The sequence below is a fragment of the Chenopodium album genome, chromosome 6, assembly GCF_948465745.1.
Source record: "Chenopodium album chromosome 6, dcCheAlbu1.1, whole genome shotgun sequence".
NCBI lineage: Eukaryota > Viridiplantae > Streptophyta > Magnoliopsida > Caryophyllales > Amaranthaceae > Chenopodium > Chenopodium album.
This window is the reverse complement of record NC_137839.1, coordinates 73,872,624-73,895,376: the sequence shown is the minus strand read 5'-3', so window position 1 is coordinate 73,895,376 and position 22,753 is coordinate 73,872,624. Positions and strand designations below refer to the sequence as shown.

Below are 22,753 nucleotides of genomic sequence, written 5' to 3'. Positions count from 1 at the left end.
AAGCTAATTAGAGCTGAATTGAACTAAACTGAACTGAGCTTAACTGATTTGTTTATGAAAAGAAATTAGGAACTGAATTGAACTAAACTAATTGGAGCTAAACTGAACTGAACTAAACTGAACTAAAATTAAGCCGAAGAGAATAGGGCCTAAGTTCGAGCAACAATATTTTACTTTTATTTATTTATTTATTTATTTAAATATTCACGTCAATAGAATAAATCTAAATTAGATATTCAAAAGGTAATATAAAGCATAAATCCATACATTCAATGTAGCATTTGAAAATGAAAGGTTTAAGGTGTCTTAAAAAGTAAAGAGCACAAAACAAAAGAACATGAAAATAAATGAATAAACATGAATCTTCTTAAGCAGACTGTTTTTAGTTGCTACAAATCTTAGTGGAAATACCCATAACTTTCTTTCCTATGTTTGTATGTAGCTAGACAAATATGATAATATAGTGGCAGACAATTCTACTCTGTAAATACTGTTAAGCCCAAGGCCCACCTCAGATTTACAAGTCTCATTAACTTATTCTGACAAGTGTGGATCACTTTGACCCATTTCTTCTAATTGTCTCTCCCATACAACAACAATCCTTTACATCTTTGAATAGGATCCCTATCACACTTCACACCTATCCATCCCACTTCTTCGTTCTTTTTTAATCGCAATGTATAAGATGTATACTGTATGGGAAATAATTTTGGCACACCCTTAATTAATTTTGGCACACCGTTATGTGAGAGCATAATTTTTTATGTTCTTCTCACATAGGGGTGTGCCAAAATCAATTTCCATACTGTATATTCTGTAATTTAAAGGAAAGCCGATAGAGAAAGAGATAAAAGAGAAACTCGTGTGATCATAAGAGAATAGAGAGAAATGTTAATCAAATAAAATGATGTTGCAATTAGTTTGGAGTGACTTAAACATAGATAATGCTTTGCTATTGTAAAGGAATTGAGAGATAAGGTATATGAGGTATTAACGAACTTAGCATCATATTCAGGATTTCTATAAAGATTTTGGAAGAAGCATTAATTAAATTAGGTATACAATATCTTATAAAGTTAAACCTCATTAAGGTTAACGGTTTTTGAGTGATCAAATTTACTATGCAATTGACTAAGGTTTAAATTTTAGCGACTTTTACTTGTAAGTTGCTTTTTCACTTGCCTAAAATCATAAATCAAACACATATCCTTTTCAAATTAAACTAGATAGGTGAATTAATAATTTGCCTTTTGCATTTAAGCCTCCAAAAACTACCTAATCTTATCTAAGTTTAAGTCAAGATTGTCATAGTCAAGGCATATTTTTGTCGTTATTGTGAATCATTCATTAGTTTGATGAGGTTTTGCTAGCTAGTTAAATCAAAGGTATTGCAAGGAGAGAAAACGTCAAATGTTATTTTAAAAAAGATACGGATAAAATATGAGGTTTTATGGTATAATATCCAAGACAATATAAATCACAATAAATGTTTCTACATTATAACATAATTGTAAATTCATTTCAAATAAGATTATTCCAGAGTTATATTGGAAGTTCGTTAAAAAACTAAGTTTGTGTCCCTTAATGATGTCAGGATGTTTTTATTTTAGTAATAGTTAATAGGTATTGGCCTGTTATCTTCAGCTTAATTTAGTTTAGTTCAGTTATATCCTAATTTCCTTATCTCATAAACAATTCAGTTCAGCTCCAATTAGTTCTGTTCAATTCAGTTCAATAAATTACAACAGACCCTAAGTTTAATTTAACTTATACTAAGAATAAGTTTAATATTATTGTACATTCCGCAAAACTTGTTTTCACTTCCCCTTAAACTACTACTTGGTACGTACCTTTGTCCAAATACTACCTCCGTTAACAGTTATTTGCAACGAAAGCGACATGCGCGGACTCCTAGGCAAAATTTTTAAGGCTTGTTTAAGTATGAATAATTGTAAGGAGGGCCATGTGATTAAGACATAAAAAGGGAGGGAAAGGTGGTCCCGTTTTTTTAAGCAAAAGAGGAGAGAGAATCTGAAATTTTAGTGGGGTTTTTTTCCCTCCTAAATTTTCAGCTCCTTTAAAAAAAAGTACCTTTTCCATCCCAAATTTTTCCCTCCATTTCAAATTTTCATTCAAAGGAGGCTATATAAACCTGCCAAACAGTTTACTTGTTCAAAAAATTCATACATACCAAATGCTCTACCCTAACCAAATTACAGAATGTTTTAGGACCAAAAGTTAGCACTAATCTTCTTCAAAAACTTCATTACACACTAAATAAATTAGCATCCTACTACTACTAATTAGTGCTAGGTTAGAAGCAGCAATTTTCCTTCTAGGTTCAGCTTGAGTACTTCCAAAAAAAAACCAGGAATCCCAACTTCATCACCATTACTGAAATCTGTAATCACCAAAAGTTTTAACACAAAAATGTCAGATTATTTAGGTGATGATTTTTTTAGCATAGATCAGTTGCTACATGAACAAACAACAATGGAAGACACAACAATGGAAGACTATGATTCAAGCTCCATGGAAGAAAGTGACAACAACAACCAATACGACAACAGCCAAAATATGGGCAATGAAGAAGAAATGCCACAACCCAAAAGTAGGAAACAACTAACTGTAATGCAAAAAAGAGAGATTGTTGATGCATTTCTACACAACTTGGATGGTCAAGATCTGCCAAGAGGATTTCAGTCACAAATTGCAAGAAAGTATAACTTTCACAGATCATCAATACAGAGATTATTCAAAGAAATCAAAAGGCAATTGGCTGAGGGGACTGTGATAGATGTCAGAAGCAAGAAGCTTGGTACAACAGGACCAAAACCAACTGAATATTCTGATGAGTTTCTTCAGTCAGTCCCTTTGTATAAAAGGACAACAGAGAGAAGCTATGGGGTTGCTCTTAAAATATCACATGCACCATTCACAAGCTCAAGAAAAAAGGGAGGCTAAGGACTCATACAAGCACAAATCACCCTGCCCTCACATCCAACCACAAGGTGGCCAGATTAAAATGGGTCTTAAGTCACCTGCTGCCTGCTGAACAGAACAGACAACCCAAGTTTTAGAATTTTCAACAACGTGTACACATCGATGAAAAATGGTTCTACCTTAATCCAGAGACAAGAAAGTTCTATTTGCTCCCAAATGAACCTAATCCATATAGGTGCCAACAGTCCAAAAGATTCAAGGTAAAAGGCATGTTCATGGCTATCATTGGCAAGCCAATTTTTGACTCCCAAGGTCAAGTGGTACATGATGGAAAGTATGGAATCTTCCCATTTGTTTATGAGACAATTGCAAAGAAAAAAAGCAAGAATAGAGAAGCTGGAGCTGTGGAAATTAAGGCAACACAGAATGTAAACAAGGAAGCAATCAGGGAAATGCTGCTTCACAATGTGATTCCAGCAATCAAAAGTAAATGGCCATCAGATCTGTCCAAGGAAATTTTGATTCAGTGGGATAATGCTCGACCTCATCAAGTTCCTAAGGATGAGGAATTCAAGCATGCATGTCAGTCAGATGGGTTTAACATACAATTCATTTATCAACCAGCCCAGTCACCAGATCTAAATGTGTTAGATCTTGGATTGTTCAATACAATACAGAGCATCCAGTACCAATCATTCCCTAAGAACTTGGGGGAACTCATTGAGAAAGTGAAAGAGGCTTATGACTCTTTTAATCCAATACTAAACAAGCACACATGGATAACACTACAATGCTGCATGGAAGAGATACTGAAGCATTTGGGTGGAAACAATTTCTCCCCACCACACAAAGGGAAGAAAAGGCTGGAAAGACTAGGCCTGCTGCCTGAACAGCTAGAGGTGGAGGGGGCTGTGGTTCAACAAGCTGTTGAACATTTGAACACTTTATTCATAGAAACAGGGGAAGGCAATGAAGAAGATTAAGGCATGCAAGTTGATGCAGATTGAAGAACATGTCAAGCACATGGGACAGACTGCCACATATAACCATTGAAGAGCTATTAAGCAAGTGGTAAAATTTCTAGGTTGTTTTTTGTGTTTTTGGTTTTACCAGTTTAAAAAATTCATTGGTTATGTGTATTTTGTGAAAATTCAAGTCATATGTTGTAAGGCAGTCTGAACTAGCTTAATTTGACAAAAATACTACCTTTTGAAGGCTTTATTGCTTATGTTGTAAGGCTGTATTTAAGTGGTGTTGATTTATGTGCATGAAGTGATGAAGTGATGACAATATGTTTACCAGACAAAAAAAAAAAAAAAAAAAAAAAAAACAAAAAAAAAAAAACAAAACCACATGTAAATCCATCAGAAGCTGTGGTTTATGACATAATAATAAATTGCATAAGTGGTTTCCTCAACAACAACTTGCATATGCAGTTGTTGGAGCAATTCTAACTTATGAATTTCAAATGTCAAATGAGTCCCTTCATCATTTGGATTTGTTACACATTAAGGGACTCACACATTTCCTCACTCACACATAAAGAGACTCAGGAAGGGACTCATACATATAGGCAGCATTGTTTTGTTCTCTCTTAAAATAGTCATTGAGAACTAAACAAAAGGGACTCATACATTTAGGCAACTCTAGGCAACACTGGTGAGGTTCTCTCTAAGCATAGTCCTTGAGAACACACATAAAGGGAGTCATACAAAAAGGGACTGAACTGCATAAACATCTTACAGCATTCAAAGTAGGCTACTATTGTTTTATCACTCATCATATCACAATTCCCATTGCCAAATTGCATACATATCATCATATCATCATCAAAACCAAAATAGCCAGTACATGCCTATTTATAGCAGAACAGCCATATATTCTCCACAAAACAACCAATAATCTCACAAAACAGCCATATATTCTCCACAAAACAACCAATAAACTCACAAAACAACCAATAATCTCACAAAACCAACAATATACTCACAAATCAGCCAATTTTCTGACCAAAACAGGCAGTACATGCCTATTTATAGCAGAACATAGACTTAATACCAAACCATATGCCCAAGTGTATGAAATATATCCATATCTTATCATAAATAACCAAAGAGTATCATAAATAGGAAAAGATCATCATAAACAACCAATACCAGCCAATAATATAACAAAACAGCCTATAATTAGACCAAATACAGCCGATAATCTCACAAAACAGTCATATATTCTCCACAAAACAACCAATAAACTCACAAAGCAACCAATAATCTCACAAAACCAACAATATACTCACAAATCAGCCAATTTTCTGACCAAAACAGCCATATATTCTCAACAAAACAACCAATAAACTCACAAAACAACCAATAATCTCACAAAACCAACAATATACTCACAAATCAGCCAATTTTCTGACCAAAACAGCCATATATTATCAACAAAACAACCAATAAACTCACAAAACAACCAATAATCTCACAAAACCAACAATATACTCACAGATCAGCCAATTTTCTGACCAAAACAGCCATATATTCTCAACAAAGCAACCAATAAACTCACAAATCAACCAATAATCTCAAAAAACAACTAATTGCAAGCAATTAAATTAAAAAAGAAGGGTCAGAATAGCGTTACGCTGCGGCATTAGTTAGGGCCAACGTTAGAAGGGTTGTATTCCCCCCCCCCCAACAACATCATCGGTGTCCTCAAAGGAGCCAGATCTGCTCCTTTTTTTTCCAGAAACACCACCGTCGCCCTTTTCTCCAGTCACCTCTTCAACCTCAGCAACAATTGCTTTTTCATGGGACTTACCATCTTCGTTCTTGACAACATCAGCAACAGTTGCCTTTTCATTCAACCCAACCTTATTTTTGCCTAGATCTGCCAAATTCGCAACCTCACGTTCTTCATCGGAAGTAGGATCTGCAAGCTTCGCACCACCACCGAATTTCCTCTTCCTCTCCATGAAAATTTCCGTCTTAACCAACTTCATCTTCCCAGTACGACGCTGACATTTGTAGGTCGCAATAACATTGTCATCTGGAATCTTCTCATTTGGGGGATTCATTTTTGGTAAAATGAAGAAAGAAAACAGTAGATCTGAAATTAGGGTTTCGAAGAACAGGAGAGAGAGAAAGGATTACCAGATTTAAAGAGGAGGAGAGAGAGAGAAAGTGACAAATTCTGGAGGGATGCGTACATTTAAAAGCTTCATCAGCCATATTAATGGCAGTGGTTGAAGATGTATTGATGAGGGTAGGTGAGGAGATGAGGTGATTCAGATCTAATGAAATGGAAAGAGGGGATGTAGATCTTTAATTTTTGTGGGAGTCATTAAATTAGATGTTTAGATTATACAGATGATTAAGTTGAGTATTAGAGTAAGTTAGGATTTAATCAGTTTTTAATAAGGGCAAAACAGTCATTTGGTCAACCAAAAAGTTACCAAAAAAGGAAAAAAATAAAATTGTTGCAAATAATACTAAGCACCTATTTTGGGTAAATGTTGCAAATAACCGTTAACGGAGGTAGTATTTGTTTTGAATGATGATGTTGACTAATTAATTTCTTTTTAACTGTAGTAAAATTGATGTGGAGCATGACTCGAGACTTCATAATATAGTAGAATGAAAACCAATGCTTGAGGCATGTCCTTTATATTTTGCTCCATATTACGACTACTCTAAGGTCGGAAACAATAACATCCTTGATAAAAATTGGGTATTTGTAGTCAAGCGAACTAAGGTGCACCAAAATATGACATGTGCCACTTTATTAACTTCTCTAGAAACAAGTCGAAAAATAACATCTCTCTTGTAAAACCATCTATATTATTAGAGCATCACACTTCTCCTTTAACGTTTTTACTACTTGCAAACCTTTAAAGTCTTATTATTTAATCTTATTTTAAAAACAAAATTGAGTCTACAATAATATGAATACACAACTTGCATATAGAAGATGTAGAAAGCATGCTTTTATCAAAGTTAGGAAATATTCAAATTAGTTAACATGAGAATATTACACCTTTTTTTTTTTACTATATTCGGTAAGTGCATTGTATGCCATATTTACTAATCCTAGTTAAAGTTGGGTACTTGAGATTTATACTACAAGTCTACAAGCAAGTTGTTTCAATGATAAGGATACCTTTTCTTAAGAGGTGGGAGAAAGATTGTAAGTTGCATTGTTGTTATAATGCATAATTGCATACCTATCTATTGACTTTTTCAATCACAATAGTGAATATAAGTGGCCCTATTGTACAAATAGGTCGGTAGATTTAGCGGGTTTAAGTTAATTTAGCCGCCCTATATAATATCCATACTTTTTAACTACGATTACGAAGCATGTTGTTTGATGGTGTAACTAGTTTCACTTTAAATGCGACTCTTATCATTTTTTTTTTTTTTTTTTTTAAAAAGGAACTCAGATGTAATTTTCCATCTTTAATCAAAAAAATTATAGCATGACCTTGTATCCTTGTCACAATTCACGTTGTACTTGACATACACATACTCTATGGATCCATAACATTACAAGTATCCTAAAGTTCTAACCCTAGCCACTCAAGGATAATGACAACAGACAATAATTCAAATAAAATCATTTGTTCTTCTTAGATGAAAATTGATGAGAAATGCCCTGTGGCTATCACCTACAATACATGGACACACTTCTTATTAAGGGTTTGTTCTATTTACCTTATTTTCACTTATTTTAAGTGTAATAAGTTTAGATAAATTCAGTTTAATTCAGATAAGTTCAGTTCAGGTTTAATAAGTTCTGATAAAGGTTACCCAAGTACAAATTACAACTAAAATAAGTTTTAATAAGGTCTAATAAGTCCGGGTAAGTTCAAATAAGTGAAAATCAGGTGAATAGAATACGCCCTTAGTATGTATGTATAATTGGCTAAATTGACAACTTTTGTAAAGTAAATGGTCCTAACCACTAAAATACGTAGTCTTTCGGGGTCTCATAGGACTTATGGCGAGCACCCTTGCCTCTTTTCTTGGTAGATAAAAGTTAAAATTGTCCAAAATGCAAACCTATTTTAATTAAACAAATTCAAATTCCATATTCTTTAGTAAAGATGTCAATTCGGGTAAATGGGTCGGGTTTGGGTAGGATAAGAGTGAGTCGGATCAACTCGGGTCGGATCAATTCAGATTAATTTCATAACCTATGCGGGTCGGGTTTGGGTTGGGTGATGCTTGAGTCGGGTCACGTCGGGTCATACTTCTTATCGGGTTTGGGTCGAGTTTAGGTCGGGTTAATAACAGGTCGGGTTACATTTGGGTCGGGTGAACAATAGGTCTGGTTTAATTCAGGTTTTTACGAGTTAAAACGGGTTAGGGTAATTCTCGGGTTTGAGTTGGGTTCGGTTAAAGTCAATAATTTGCGGGTTAGAATCAGGTCGGGTCATTCTCGGGTTTGAGTCGGGTTCGGTTCAAGTCAATAATTTGCAGATTATAATCAGGTCGGGTCATTTTCAAGTCGGGTCATTCTCGAGTTCAAGTCGGGTTCGGTTCAAGTCAATAATTTGCGGGTTATTATCAGGTTGGGTCATTTCCATGTCGGGTCATTCTCGGATTCAAGTCAGGTTATATTCAAGTCAATAATTTGTAGGTTACAATCAGGTGGGGTCATTTCCAAGTCAGGTCATATTCGAGTTAACTATAAATAGATAATTATCATTTTTATCAAGCTAATTATTTACTTTGATTATAATATATATGGCAATATACTAGGGAACTATAGTTGATAATTTAGGAAGATAATTATCTCCTTTGACCATACAACAAATATATACTATATTTAACTCTTAAATTAGAGGATGATGCTCCTTTCTTTTGCTGCCTGGACCGACTTGGTCTCCCTACACAAAATGCTTTGATCAACAATAATAAGGTGGTCTAAATTGAATTTAAGGTGATTTGAAAACGTGTCAGGAATAATTTGGGTTGAATTTAGGTATGGTCAATAACAAGTAGTGTTAATTTGAGTCGGGTTAGTAACAGATCAGGTTGATTAATTTTTTGGGTTGAAAATTCGGGTCAGGTCAATAACAAGTCGGGTTAAATTTGGGTCAGGTCAATAACAAGTTGGGTTGATTTCGGGTTGAGTTTGTAACAGGTTGGGTTAAATTCGGGTCAGGTTAGGAACCAGTCGGGTTGAATTCAGGTCACGTTAGTAACAATTCGGGTTAATTTCGGGTTTTGACGGGTTAAAACGAGTTTGGGTCAATTTCGGTTCAAGTTGGATTCGGTGCAAGTTAATTAAATTGGCCGTTGTAAACCGGTAAATCGGTGCAAGTTGTAAACCAGTAAATTGGCCGTTTAAAATCAAATTAAATGGTTCCACACACCCAATTGGACTACCGGAGGGTATAAGGGAACATGGTATACATTTCTGCAATTCTTTTTTCCGAGCAAAAAAAAGTCAAAAAATTCCAGAATTGAAGGCTAATATCCACGCTTTTTGAGAAATTTTGGAGGTTCCGGGACCTGGTGTCGAAAAGATTTGAGATTTTAGGAGATACACCTCGAGGTCATATAATGCCGTATGGAACCATATACGATCATTATATGTTGTCATAAATGTTCGTTGTAGGCTTAAATTAATGAAATCGGTGCTGATTGTAAATCGGTAAATTGGCCGTTTAAAGGCAAATTGGATGGTTCCACCCACCCCAATTTTACTCCAAGAGGGTATTAGGGACCATGGTAAAAATTTTGGGAATTTTTATTTTCGGGTCAAAAAAAGTTTAAAATATCCAAAATTGAAGGCTAATATCCACGTTTTTTTGAGAAATTTTGGAGGTTTCGGGGCCCGGTGTCGAAAAGGCTTGAGATTTAAGGAGATACATATCGGGGTCATATAATGCCGTTTGGAACCATATATGATCATAATATGTTGACATAAATGTTCGTGGTAGGCTTAAATTAATGGAATCAGTGTAGAGTGTAAATCGGTAAATTGGTCGTTTAAAGGCAAATTGGATGGTTCCACCCACCCAATTTGACTCCCAGAGGATATTAGGGACCATGGTAAACATTTATGCAATTTTTAATTTCGGGCAAAAAAAAGTCAAAAAATTCCAAAATTAAAGGCTAATATCCACGCTTTTTGAGAAATTTTGGAGGTTTCGGGGCCCGTAATTGAAAAGGCTTGAGATTTTAGGAGATACATCTCGGGGTCATATAATGCAGTTTGGAACCATACATGATCATTTTATGTTGTCATAAATGTTCGTGCTAGGCTTAAATTAATGAAATCGGTGCAGATTGTAAATAGCTAAATTGGCCGTTTAAATGCAAATTGGATGATTCCACCCACCCAATTTGACTCCCAAAGGGTATTAGGGATCATGGTAAACATTTTGAAAATTTTTAATTCCAGGCGAAAAAAAGTCCAAAAATTCCAAAATTGAAGGCTAATATCCATGCTTTTTGAGAAATTTGGGAAGTTTCAAGGCCTGGTGTTGAAAAGTTTTGAGATTTTAGGGGATACATCTCGGGGTCATATAATGCCGTTTTGAACCATATATGATCATTATATGTTGTCATAAATGTTTTTGGTAGACTTGAGTTAATGAAATCGGTGCAAGTTGTAAACCGGTAAATTTGCCGTTTAAAGGTAAATTGGATGGTTCCACCATGGCCAACCCAGTTGGACTCTCGAAGGGTATTAGGAACCATGGTAAACATTTCGGCAATTTTTATATTCGGGCGAAAAAAAAAGTCAAAAAATTCCAAAAATAAAGGCTAATATTCACGCTTTTTGAGAAATTTTAGAGGTTTCATGGTCCGGTGTCGAAAAGGCTTGACATTTCAAGAGATACATATCAGGGTCATATAATGCCGTTTGGAACCATATATGATCATTATATGTTGACATAAATGTTCGTGGTATGCTTAAATTAATGAAATCGGTGTAAAGACTATGAAGTATAATCCATGATATCAAATCAATAATAAGAAAAATTTTCCAAATTGTAGTGGACACATAGAGTGTTCTCTTAATTGGTTTGGAATCATAACAAGCCTACCAAAGGAGCTCTAAATAACCGGGAATAATTTGTTTCAATTATTCATTATACTTACCATATATACCGTTGTTGATGCATACATTATATAGATTGTTTATACTTCGTATTACATTAGTGTTTGTTACTAAACACACGATTGTTGATTTGGTTGTTTACCATAATTTTTCATAATGAAACCGTTTTTTGATTAAAAAGTATCCGTAACAATGGAACCTTATCTCATGGTTGCAAGAATAGTCATTATTGATGAAAAATCACACTTAGGGCTTATTCTCTTCAGCTTATTTTCAGTTTAGTTTAATTCAGTTCAGTCAGTTCAGCTCCAATCAGTTCAGTTCAGTTCAATTCAGTCAGTTTAGTTTAATTCAGTTCCTAATTTCTTTCTGTCATAAAATATTCAATTCAGTTCAGATTAGTTCAGTTCAGTTCAGCCTAATTCAGTGAATCAGAACAGGCCCTTACTTGCTGGTTAGACTCAATGAAAGTGTGGGAAAATAGTAAGTAAATTGCAACCCCTTAAAATTCCTTATTGAGATTGATTACATGACTTAACTTTCAAGTCATATCATAATTCCAAACCCATACCACGCACCAAACCAAACAAGTCTTTAATATAGTTGGTCGTTTGGTTAACATAAGAAGTGAAAATTCCCATGAACTTCTAATACATGGGAATAAAATTCCTCAACCAAATTCATGGGAATTTCTTTCGTGAATTCCTCAACCAAATTTGTGGGAATTATTATCAAATATTAGATTATTATTGTTAGATATATTGGACTCATCGTGAGTCCGACAACTCACCCAATTCTTTTCGATCTTTTATACATACAATTATACTTTGTATGACCTAGTGTAATAGGCTTTAATCCTCCACCTTGTTAGATACTCATATCCCTTTGTATTATTTATTTGGCACGATAAAATGATTATAATTACATAGTGGTTAGACCATATTAATTTGTGTTGAACAGTCAAACCTTTACAATTAGGGTCATCGGAATTTAATTTTAGGAGATAAATAAAGATTCAATAATATAGACGTTATGAACTTAAATTCTTGTATTCAAATCATCTTCATATATAAATTAATAAAGGAGTAAATTGCATTTTAATAAGTACATTGGTCAAGGCATAAGATTCAAGATTGAAGAAGTTAAGACTTGAAGTCGCAAATTCCAGTATTCCACACCAAACCCTCCGTATGAAAACGACTTTAGATTGAAGACTAAAATTTTTGTTGATGATTAATTTCGTACAATGTACCATATAATTATCTAAGGCAACTATGTGTGGTTGTACATGGTTGTACCATCTTTCCACAGTGCATTCATGCCTTAGAAACTTATTATTATTTCCTTTATTTTGTAATAATCGTAACACTATTGCACAAAGTTTTAGAAAAATTGGGCGACGAAGGATCTGTTCTCATTGACTGAAATGAGCTGAACTAAACTGAACTGAACTAACATATTAGAGCTGAACTAAACTGAAATAAAATAAATATTTTATAAGAGAAGGAAATTAGGAGATGAACTGAATTTATTAGATCTGAACTGAACTAAAAATAATCGTATGAGAATAGGCCCGAATATGGAACATGATGAATGGTGACCTGTAGATGCATGCCCAAGTGGCGAAAATGAGTGATAACACACGGTAGGTTGGTTGATAAACAAATAATAGTAGAATTATGGTATAATACTATAATGTAAGGAACAATAGTATAATTAAGAAGGGCTAATGATGGGACAAAGCAATGGAAAATGAGAGAAGTGGACCTCTAGAAGTTGAAGCACATGATCAAACAATCAAATTGGGTATGTGAAGAGTGTGTGAAAGGACCACTTTTGTAAGGAAATGTTAGTGCTTCTAGCTTTACAGGTAGGGCATATCATACAATTCCAACATCAACTAAAGTGACCCACAACAAGGCCACAAGCTCATCTTAGTTAAACAATTTTGTTAAATCTCATCTATTTTGTTGGATATACATAATATAGGAATTGTTAACCACCACTTAGATTTTTCTTGTTGATTGAAATGACATTTCTATTATTGTGTGAAGGGTTGGCCTTGGCCGAGCCGACATTATAATGGTCAGACTCATACGCATGTTGAGTATGGACATTATTTTCAAAATTTGGCATGAGCTCTTCATGAAGACAGTAGTGGATTGACCCGCTTATTTGTACTATACCAAAATATTGAACGGATAAAAAGGGTCTCAATGGCATGACTCAACACTGCACAACACACATGTGGTTTAATTTGGTTCATGCATGGGCTTTGTTTATGAAAGAAAAACAAGATTTTACCATGACATGAATTTATGAGCATAAGGAAATCCGGTACAACACATGTGTGCGTGCCTAAACAGTCCGAATCGTGCCTAGCATTAATCATATGCTTAGGATTGAGTATATCTTGTATGAAACAAGAAAATTGTACATTTAAAGATGAATAAATTGGGTAAATAACTTAATATTACTATGGCTTTAGTTTATTTCTGAGCATGTCTGTTATGTTCTTGGTACACCCAGATACTTAAGTAGTTGCGCTTATGTTCCTAAAAAAAGTTAGTTAAGTTCTCTCTTTTCTTTTCTTTCTTAAAAAAAATAAAATATAAAATATAAAATTAAAAAAAAAAACTTTCTTATTTGGACAACACATGCAAATCATATGAATAAATAAAATCTTCATAAATCATGTTCCAACCATCATTATAAAATAGACTAAAACAACAAAACATCATAATCCTAGGTGAGTAAACATATTTGCATCAATCCACCAACTCTTGTGTAGCAATAATAATACAAATATACAATAATGATTTTATTAAATAATAGAAAATGAATGTAATATCAGAAATAGTGGCTATAAAAACCGAAAAAAAATAATGCAAAAATTGGGTCATCTTTCTCCTAAATATCCCAACGGAAAACATGCATAATGTCCACAGGAATCTTATATCACATCTAGAGAATTATGACCATTATTCATAAATCATAATTCATTTCATAGCTGTTTGGCGACCCCATTATTTTTTGCCGTTACATCCCTATCTATATCTAATCTTATAACACTATCTAGTGCTCCTAATTATTTTACCAAATTATATGTCATACAATATAAGTGTAACTAACCCTATATAGCTTAGTTTAACCAAACATTATGTTCCCCTTCTTCCTAGGAGAATAACTTGTGTTCATAATTCATATACGTGGACCTAGTGGAGAAATCGTGCACTTTCACGGAAGTATCGAGAAAGAGCTATGTATAGTAAATGATATAAACAGTTGATCACAAATATCAGACAATACGACTTAAAAGTTAAAACCATCTAATTTTAAGTTGATTTGATTTTCGATATAACAAAAACTTAATTCATTTATGACAATTAATTACATGCAAGAATGGATCTCTTATGCATGAATGGGCATTGAGGCATACCTGAGTTGGCCCCCTATAAAAAAGCCTTTGTTATGACAATCGTGAATGCTTAATTTAAGCGGTTGAAAGTTTAAATCTTAGTTCTGCATTTCCTTTAATATGTGATCAACTACGTTAACTTGGCAAAGGGGGGATTGGAGAGGAAAACTACAAAGGAAATCTTCTTTGGTTAAAATTACTTGTATTTGGTTATAATGTAACATATAAAGATCCACACAATTCCGTACATTTGCAGTATATGTTGCGAAAATTTTCTACAGAAAACAATATTTTGTTCCTAGTGAGGGCAAAATGAGTGTATTATAGTTTTCAGGATACAAAATAGTACTAGCCAATATCAGTGAATGCATTGCACATTTGTACCCGAATTTGCTACTAATATGAGTAATTTTTTTAATTGAGCCAAATACAAGCTCTTTTAGGAAGAGAATTTACCTCATAGAAGCTTAATGAGATTCCATTCTAAAGTCAATTATTCTTTATTTTTTCTTCAATATATATAAGACAATTAAATTAGTTACAATTCACATCCAAGTTTTTCATCATACGTACTCCATAATCTATTATAAAAGAAAGACGACAAGTTCATACATTAATTGTATGCATTTGCCCTCCGACATATTTTTCTAGGGAAGAGACGTGTGACAAATTGAAATTGTGGCAAGTAACTAACTTTGATAAGTCGTAAATGAATAAAGAGTAATTAATCTTAAAAATTAAATTTATCCAAAAAAAATCTTTAAAAAACCTTGGCATATGTATGAGCATAAATTTCCCATTTTATCATCTATGGAGTAGCTAATAAGCATCCACAAAAATAAACAAATAAATCAATAAATAGCAAAAACAATGTCATAATATCATTAAACGGCGCGAGCACAACATGTAATATCATAATTGACATTTTTTAAAAAACACATTCCTAATTATCTTCAATTTTAATCTAACTCAAGCACTACATGTAAGTATGTAACTCCATAATTGTCAAAAAAAAAAAGTATGTAACTCCATAATTGTTAACATATTCCTAATTTATTAAACTAACAAAGTAATCAAATTTTAACAAAGGGTTGGGATTAATTTGATTTATTTCCCTAGAACGGAGAAAAACTGTTAAGCAATTCAATTGAACACAATTTAATTTAATTATTTTGAGTTTTAAAAAATTTTACATATCATTGTTGTTCAAATTATTTAATTTAATACAAGTAATAAAAGAAGTACTCCATATACTTGAAGGAGAATAAAATTCATGTCTTTAATATGCTAAGCTTAAGTATCTTTAAGTCATAAATATTCCAAACTTAGTTAAAACTAAAAATACATCATCAAATAATTGTGGATGACAAAAGTATGAATGAAAATTTCCTAGGAACAAGCAAGAAAACATTGAAAAACTAATTAAAACATGATTATTCTTAATCATGAATTTAATTAATGTTATACTACAATAAGAAAAACAACCCATTAAAAATGAGGGCATATTTTAATTATTCACTAATCTCTATTACATTACAATAGTCAAATGAACAAAACATTGTCAAATTTATCAAAGATAAACTCCAAAGTCATGATTAAAAAAAAAATTAAAAATTAAATTACCCCAAATTCCATATGAACACACATACTACAGTAATTAAGCTAAAGTAAACTCCAAGTATTTATAGTTATATAATAATATTGTAAGATCATACTATAAAATTATAATATAAAGTTTTAATAATTATTACTTGATAGTTGCATGTCCTGTCAAGTGGCTGGTGGATTGATCTCTGTTTCATCCCATGGCATGGTAAGATCAGCTTCAACTGAAACAAATTTATCAAAATCATCCCAACCCCAATTATTTGACATATCAATCACACTCATTGAGCTGCTATTACTTGTATTCATCACTGAATCTTCCAACCCATTTGCAGCATCTTGATGATTTTGTTGTTGATGATGTTGATCCTCTGTATAATTGTAGAAATTTGATGAAGAAATTGAACATGGGTTACTCTCAAAATTTCCAAGATTTGTGTATGGAAATTGAAGGTGTTCTTGATCATTGTTGTTTTGAGAAATACCCAGAAAAATCCCATCATTTAAGCTCTTGTTGTTGAAGGTAATGGAGGATTCTGGTAGTGAAGATGGTGGTTGCCTAACAAGTGTTTGATAAAATGCCTCAGAGAAACTGTTTTTCTCATCAAAAGAAGTACTTGTACGAGTACTTATTAGTGATGATGCTTCTCCAAGGGGAAGACTAAACCTTGTTGGTTGCTGTTGTTGTTGATGATGTTGGCTTTGTAATAAAGCCTTAATGTTGTCGTTTGTAGTGCTGCTATTATTAACTATGTTTGTGGTGGTTGTGATGGTGGTACTCGCCTTCGAGGCGGTCTTAGTACCGCCATTCGACGTCTTAAGACGCTTATTCTTCCGGCCACCACCAACGGGGACGTTGCGGAGGGTGCCACCTTTGGTCCAATGCCTCTTACAAGCCTTGCAAAAATGCCTAGGTTGTGATTTGTTGTAGTTGTTATAGTAGCAAAATTTTGTGTTGGATGAATCACATCTAGGGCACTTCAAAGGCTCTTGTTGTTGTTGTTGTTGCACTTGTGGTGCTTGTCTCTTTAGTAATGGAGGTGGTTTAGTAAGCTCTAAGGTGCTAGCTTGTAACAAAGCTTGGTTCCAACCATGCCTATCACTTGAAACTTGTTTTGAGCTCAACCCCATTTTATGAACCAAAGAAACCAACTATAATAAACTTTACTCAATGCAAAAACTTAATTCTATGTTGTATGTTATCTTTGATTATTGATCCTAGGCTTAAAAAAATTTCTAACCTTTGGATCGCGGTATGAGTAGAGAGATGAAGTTGAAGAACAACAAGATGGGGTTATTATGAAGGTTTGTTTGAAGCTTATTTGTGAATAGATATGAAGAAATAGAAAGAGAGAAGGTTGATTTAAGGTTAAGGAAGTGGCTAGGAAGGTGAGGAGAAGTGAGCATATCTTATACACTCTCTTTCTCTCTATCTATCTATGTCTATGTTTTTATCAATCAATAGCCTATCTGTAAATGGAATAGTTATATGAACTAAGAAAAGAAAATATGTGATTTAGAATTATTTTCTTTTTTTTACTTTGAGAGTAGAGGGGTTAATTGATTGATATATAGGTGGGGTATATGAGCCATTTGTTTCATGTTTTCAAGTCTATATGTTAATAATTGGAGGTATCCCTAGTACGGAGGGTTTCTATTTAATGTCTATGTTACTCCATATAGTATTTTATCGACACAAATTTTTATATGTGGTTGTTTATAAGGTATGGTCGATATTATTAGGTCATGAGTAGTTTATTCAATCAATCTAAGGTTATTCGGTCAAGGGATACTTGATGGTCGAGAATTACCCGATTAGTGTTTTAATATGTGTCAGTTTGTTACACAAAATAAGAAACATTGTTTTATTAGTGAAACATTTGAACTTTTGCATAATTTAGTTAGAATTTTTTTTTTCTTTTTTTGACCATTTATTATTAAATACTCCAAAAAAAAATAGACGGTTTTTACATGTTTCATACTTTTGATTAGTTTAAATGTATATTTTTATAACAACACAATTATATAGTTTATACAAATAATTATTGCTTAAAGTTGTAGATTGACTAGTGTAAAAATTTAAATGTTACTAAATTAAAAGAACCATACATTAAAATATTGTTATTTATGTTTACATATTGTGTGATTAATGGTCATGTAAAATTTCACTTGAATAAATTAAATTAATATGGAAATAATTTATTACTCAGTCATTTAAAATTTTAGTTTATTAAATCAAATTTAAAATATGAGTTAATTTAAAACTCCATATTATAGTTTAAGTTATCTAAATTTTTTGCAAATAATTAATTTCATAGGACAATTTTTTTAAAAAAATACAAGCAACACAATATAGTAATTAAAACATATGATAAATTTCACTATCAACCAAAATTTACAAGATAATTCTACTAGGATAAATTATTAAGCAAGTTGAATACTTAGTGATTAAGGTGAAGGTGGGCTTTAGCCACGTGGAAGAAGAAGAACCCTTGATAGTGCCTTGTTTGTTTGGCCATTAGTTTAAAAGAAGAGAAGAGAAGATCTTGATACAATCCCATCCCATGAATGAATTTGGAAACAGAATATAAAAAAGGTCGGTGCTGACATGGAATGAAAGGATTGCCTAAGAAGCACTAGACTAGCCTAAGACCTTTGTGGGGCCTACTTAGTTTGTAGGTACCCTTCTTCTCTTCTCTTCATTGGTAAAGTTCTTTTTAACAGTTGGCATCATGTGAACCCTCGTGGCCTTGTAATATACCTTAATGTTGGTTTAATTGATTTGATTTAGAACTAGATTATGGATGTGCCTTTGGTGGTTATGAATATCTTATCGCTTCTATAGTGTAGCATATTGGATCAGTTGATAAGGGAGTTATTTTACTTTGACAAATTCGGAGTATGAAGTATGTACGAAGTTTATTGATGAGGAGATTGATATAAAGAAAGCCGTCGTAATCAAGATTGAATTAGTGTGTTATTTTTCAATTCACTGTGTTTGTGAACTTAGATTTAGATTAGCTAGATTCTTATACACTCTTAAGTTATGGCATGTTTACTACAGCTTAATTTCAGTTTAGTTCAGCTCCAATCAATTTAGTTTAGTTCAGTTTAGCTCCTAATTTCTTTCTCTTATAAAATATTCATTTCGACACTATTCAATTCGGTTTAGTTCAGTTCAACTCCTAATTTTCTTCTCTCATAAAATATTCATTTCGGCTCAATTTAATTCAGTTTAGTTCAGTTTAGCTTCAATTAGTTCACTTCAGTAAATGTGAATAGGCCCTTAGTAGGTATCTAATCGAAAAAAGTTGTTCGGCATTGCTAGTGTTTTTAGCAGATTATCAATTGTGCTTAGAATTCAATGCTTAGAAACATGAAATCTAAGTTAAATCTTGAGGGTACTTTGAACAATTTGTAATCCTTTTAAGGCAGTTGGAAATTATTAATACGTTTAACAGTACTAATGAGGTTTTTACTTAGAATTTTCAATAGATATTGATATTAGAGGAGGCTCATAATATTGATAGCATTAATTTCCCATTTAAATTTTCAACTAAATAGTTACGACATTTAAGAGTTTTGCTCATGGAATTGGACAATACATAATTGAAACAAAATATATCTCATAAATGTTAGCAAATAGCCAAATATAAATTCGAATTACAATAATAATAATAATCAAATCTTAGAGTAAAAAATTCCGTGGAAGATAAAACTATCTTATAACTTACTTGACATTTTTCACATTATTAGGTTAATTCAACCATTCCGTTAAAAATATCACCTTTACCTTTATTCAAGTTATAGATTTTAATATTGTCTTTTCACTTCTATATGTAGAATTATAGATCACAATGTTATTTGAAAATTGAGACATAAGTTTTGTGTGCAAAAATTAGTAAAGAAACCATCATAATGAAAAATGGTGGGTTGTTGGATTATATTAACTAAAAACAAGTGAAATAGGAGGCCAAAGAAGAAAAAGATGTAAAAGAACATTAAATAATGATACTAATATCTCACTCAAGGGCTTAAATAGTCGGCACTATGGGTCCCCAAGATTCTAATACACAACCTACTACATTCCTCTCTTTGGAGTGGTCAGAATTTGTCCTTTGAAGTATCAAATTTGGTATAAAATGTGAGTTTGAAAATAGGGGAATAGACATTAATATAATTAATTAGCTAACTATATTTCAAGCCTTTGAAGGACTAGTGTTTAATGTGGTGACAAGAAGTCAAGAGTAAAGAGTTGATTACCTAATAGTGTTTAGATCCCGGTTTTAATTAGGATTGAATTGAAAGTTACTTAGAATTGAATTGAAAATCCGTAGAATCCTATGTATATGATGTCCTATTTATATATGTACTGACGTGTTTGTTAATTATATGATAAAAATGGTGCTGAATGGAAAAAGTTCTATACAATTAATGATCGTAATTTAACATATGCTCCTTGTTATGGAATCTTGTATTAATTCATCTATGGAAGAAAGCACAATAATGCTATAAGTAACAAGCCTGGAACAAAAGAGTTTCAATAGTCAAGATTGTACATAGTTGACTTATAAAATGTTTAAATTAATTAATCCACATTTACTTTTATGTACATGTCAAAAAAAATTTACTTTAACTCTTATGTAAAAAAATGTAAAAACAATGTAATAGGTTTTTTTGGATGCTTTCGGTATCATCCATCTATCGTCTATTATCAAACCGTATCCATAGTGATATTTTAAATATAAACCAATCCACCTAGATACATAGACTCAAACTCTAGTGCTCAGTTCACTGTCAAATACAGAGTAAGTGATATTATACTATTGTATTAGATATTAAAAACACACAAGATCGATCTTATTGTAACAAATACAAAATTTAATTTTATGTTACAACCAAATCACTTGTTACACATAAATTTATTCTATTACCATTGTTTATTTAATCGTAGATTACAAATACTTACTAAACATACCATTAGTGTAATAAGAATTTAAATTTAAATAATTATGAGAAATAAATTCGAAAATCTCCTTTTTAATAATAATAATAATAAGTCTAGCCCACAAATCGCGATTAAGGAAATCTTGGTCGGTTTGTTTGTTAGGTAAAGCAACTCTTTCTAAAGACCAATCAGAGAATATATTTTGTCGGACAACGAAGACAATGACGACCTTAGCCAATTAATAATATCCAAGTCATATTATACTATTATTATATAGTTTAATTTATTCTTCTAATTATTAATCCAACAATTTTAAGTGGTCTAATCTGTCCACTCACAATTTAAATTTGCCAGTCTGCCATCAAATAGGACTAATCAAAATCAATTTGCAATTAATCTATTAATTTTTTAAATAATTTAATTTAAATAAAATTATTGTACGCGTGCTACCATTATTGGCCCTTCTTAGCAAGCAACCATGTTCATAATCTAAGTAAAGAAAAAAAAAAATTGCGGCTTTATTTGTTATGTATTTGTTTCAATATAATCAATATGATAAATTGGTAATTTAATTAGATTACCAAAACCTTTGGCAAGTTAATTAATCTAGGTTTCATTTGACTCTAATTATTTTTGTTGAATTTAACACTTGATTATTTATTTTTTTAAAAGCATACTCCTAAGCTACTAGATTAATCAAACTTTTTTTTTTTTTTTTTTTTTTTTCCATTTTGGCAAGGTTTATGTGATCAATTAATATCATAGAAATCAACTTATTTTTTAATGAAATATATTTATAAAAATATATAGAAGAGAACGGAGTCTTAATTATCTAGATTTACAATAAAGTATGTAAATACGTGAAATATTTAGTGCGGTATATATATATATATATATATATATATATATATATATATATATATATATATATATATATATATAGCTCTATACGTTAAACGGATTTTCTTTTAATTTTTTCCCCAATCATGCTTTGATATTATGAATACTTAGCTTAATTAAAATCTATTTATATTTTCTCAAAGTTATCCCTTAGGTATACATAACAATTTTCAAATAATTATTATTATCCTTAGTGATAATTGTCACAATGAAATTATGTTGTAGGGATTAAGTAATGGATCTTACAACATGCACGTGGTATTTTAAATTAATTAAGTGTGTGTAGGGTCACCAATGCTTGGACCATCATACCAACTTATTATTGACTCAAGTTGTTGGAACATGGATTATTTAGCAATTGATTAATTAAGGAATGTCATGCACATTATTATGGAATATAATGTACATACTTGCTAGATACATGCTGCTTAAATATTATAATTAAGGTTATATTGTGACCAAGTGCTACTTGATGACTATGATGGCATAACACTGTCAATCTATGAAGCTCCAATGATATCTAGGATTTGCAATAATTAAATTGATTCACTTGATGTTAATGTTTCATAGATAATTATTAGACAGCTAATACGCGCTCCTAATTTGCATATACTATAGTTACATACTAGATCTATATATATATATGAGTACATGCTATTTTTTTTTTCTTTTTAATAAGAAAAATGACCCAATTGAATTAAGACATCTCATAGGTAAGCTAGTCTAGTTACACTAGTCATCATTTGAGAGTCGAGGAGGAGGCCAGGTAAATAAAAAAAACCCCAAATCCTAAGCAAATTTAATTAGTGAATCTCAAACTTGTAACCTCAAAGTTATACATGTGTAGTTTTTTTTTTATATATATA

At 32.1% G+C, this 22,753-nt stretch overlaps 2 protein-coding genes across 2 annotated transcripts; one reads left to right on the top strand and one right to left on the bottom strand.

Annotated features, from left to right (window-relative positions):
* Nucleotides 1–3,218: 3,218 nt before the first annotated feature.
* Nucleotides 3,219–3,926, top strand: LOC145637222 (uncharacterized). The gene has a single exon (XM_081688699.1). The coding sequence runs from the start codon at nt 3,219–3,221 to the stop codon at nt 3,924–3,926; it is 708 nt and encodes a 235-aa protein (XP_081544825.1).
* Nucleotides 3,927–15,906: 11,980 nt separating this feature from the next.
* LOC145635244 (uncharacterized) lies at nt 15,907–17,756 on the bottom strand. The gene has a single exon (XM_081686531.1). It carries the CDS (start codon nt 17,168–17,170, stop codon nt 16,205–16,207), a length of 966 nt encoding a protein of 321 aa, XP_081542657.1. The 5' UTR covers nt 17,171–17,756; the 3' UTR covers nt 15,907–16,204.
* Between the last annotated feature and the right edge of the window lie 4,997 nt (nt 17,757–22,753).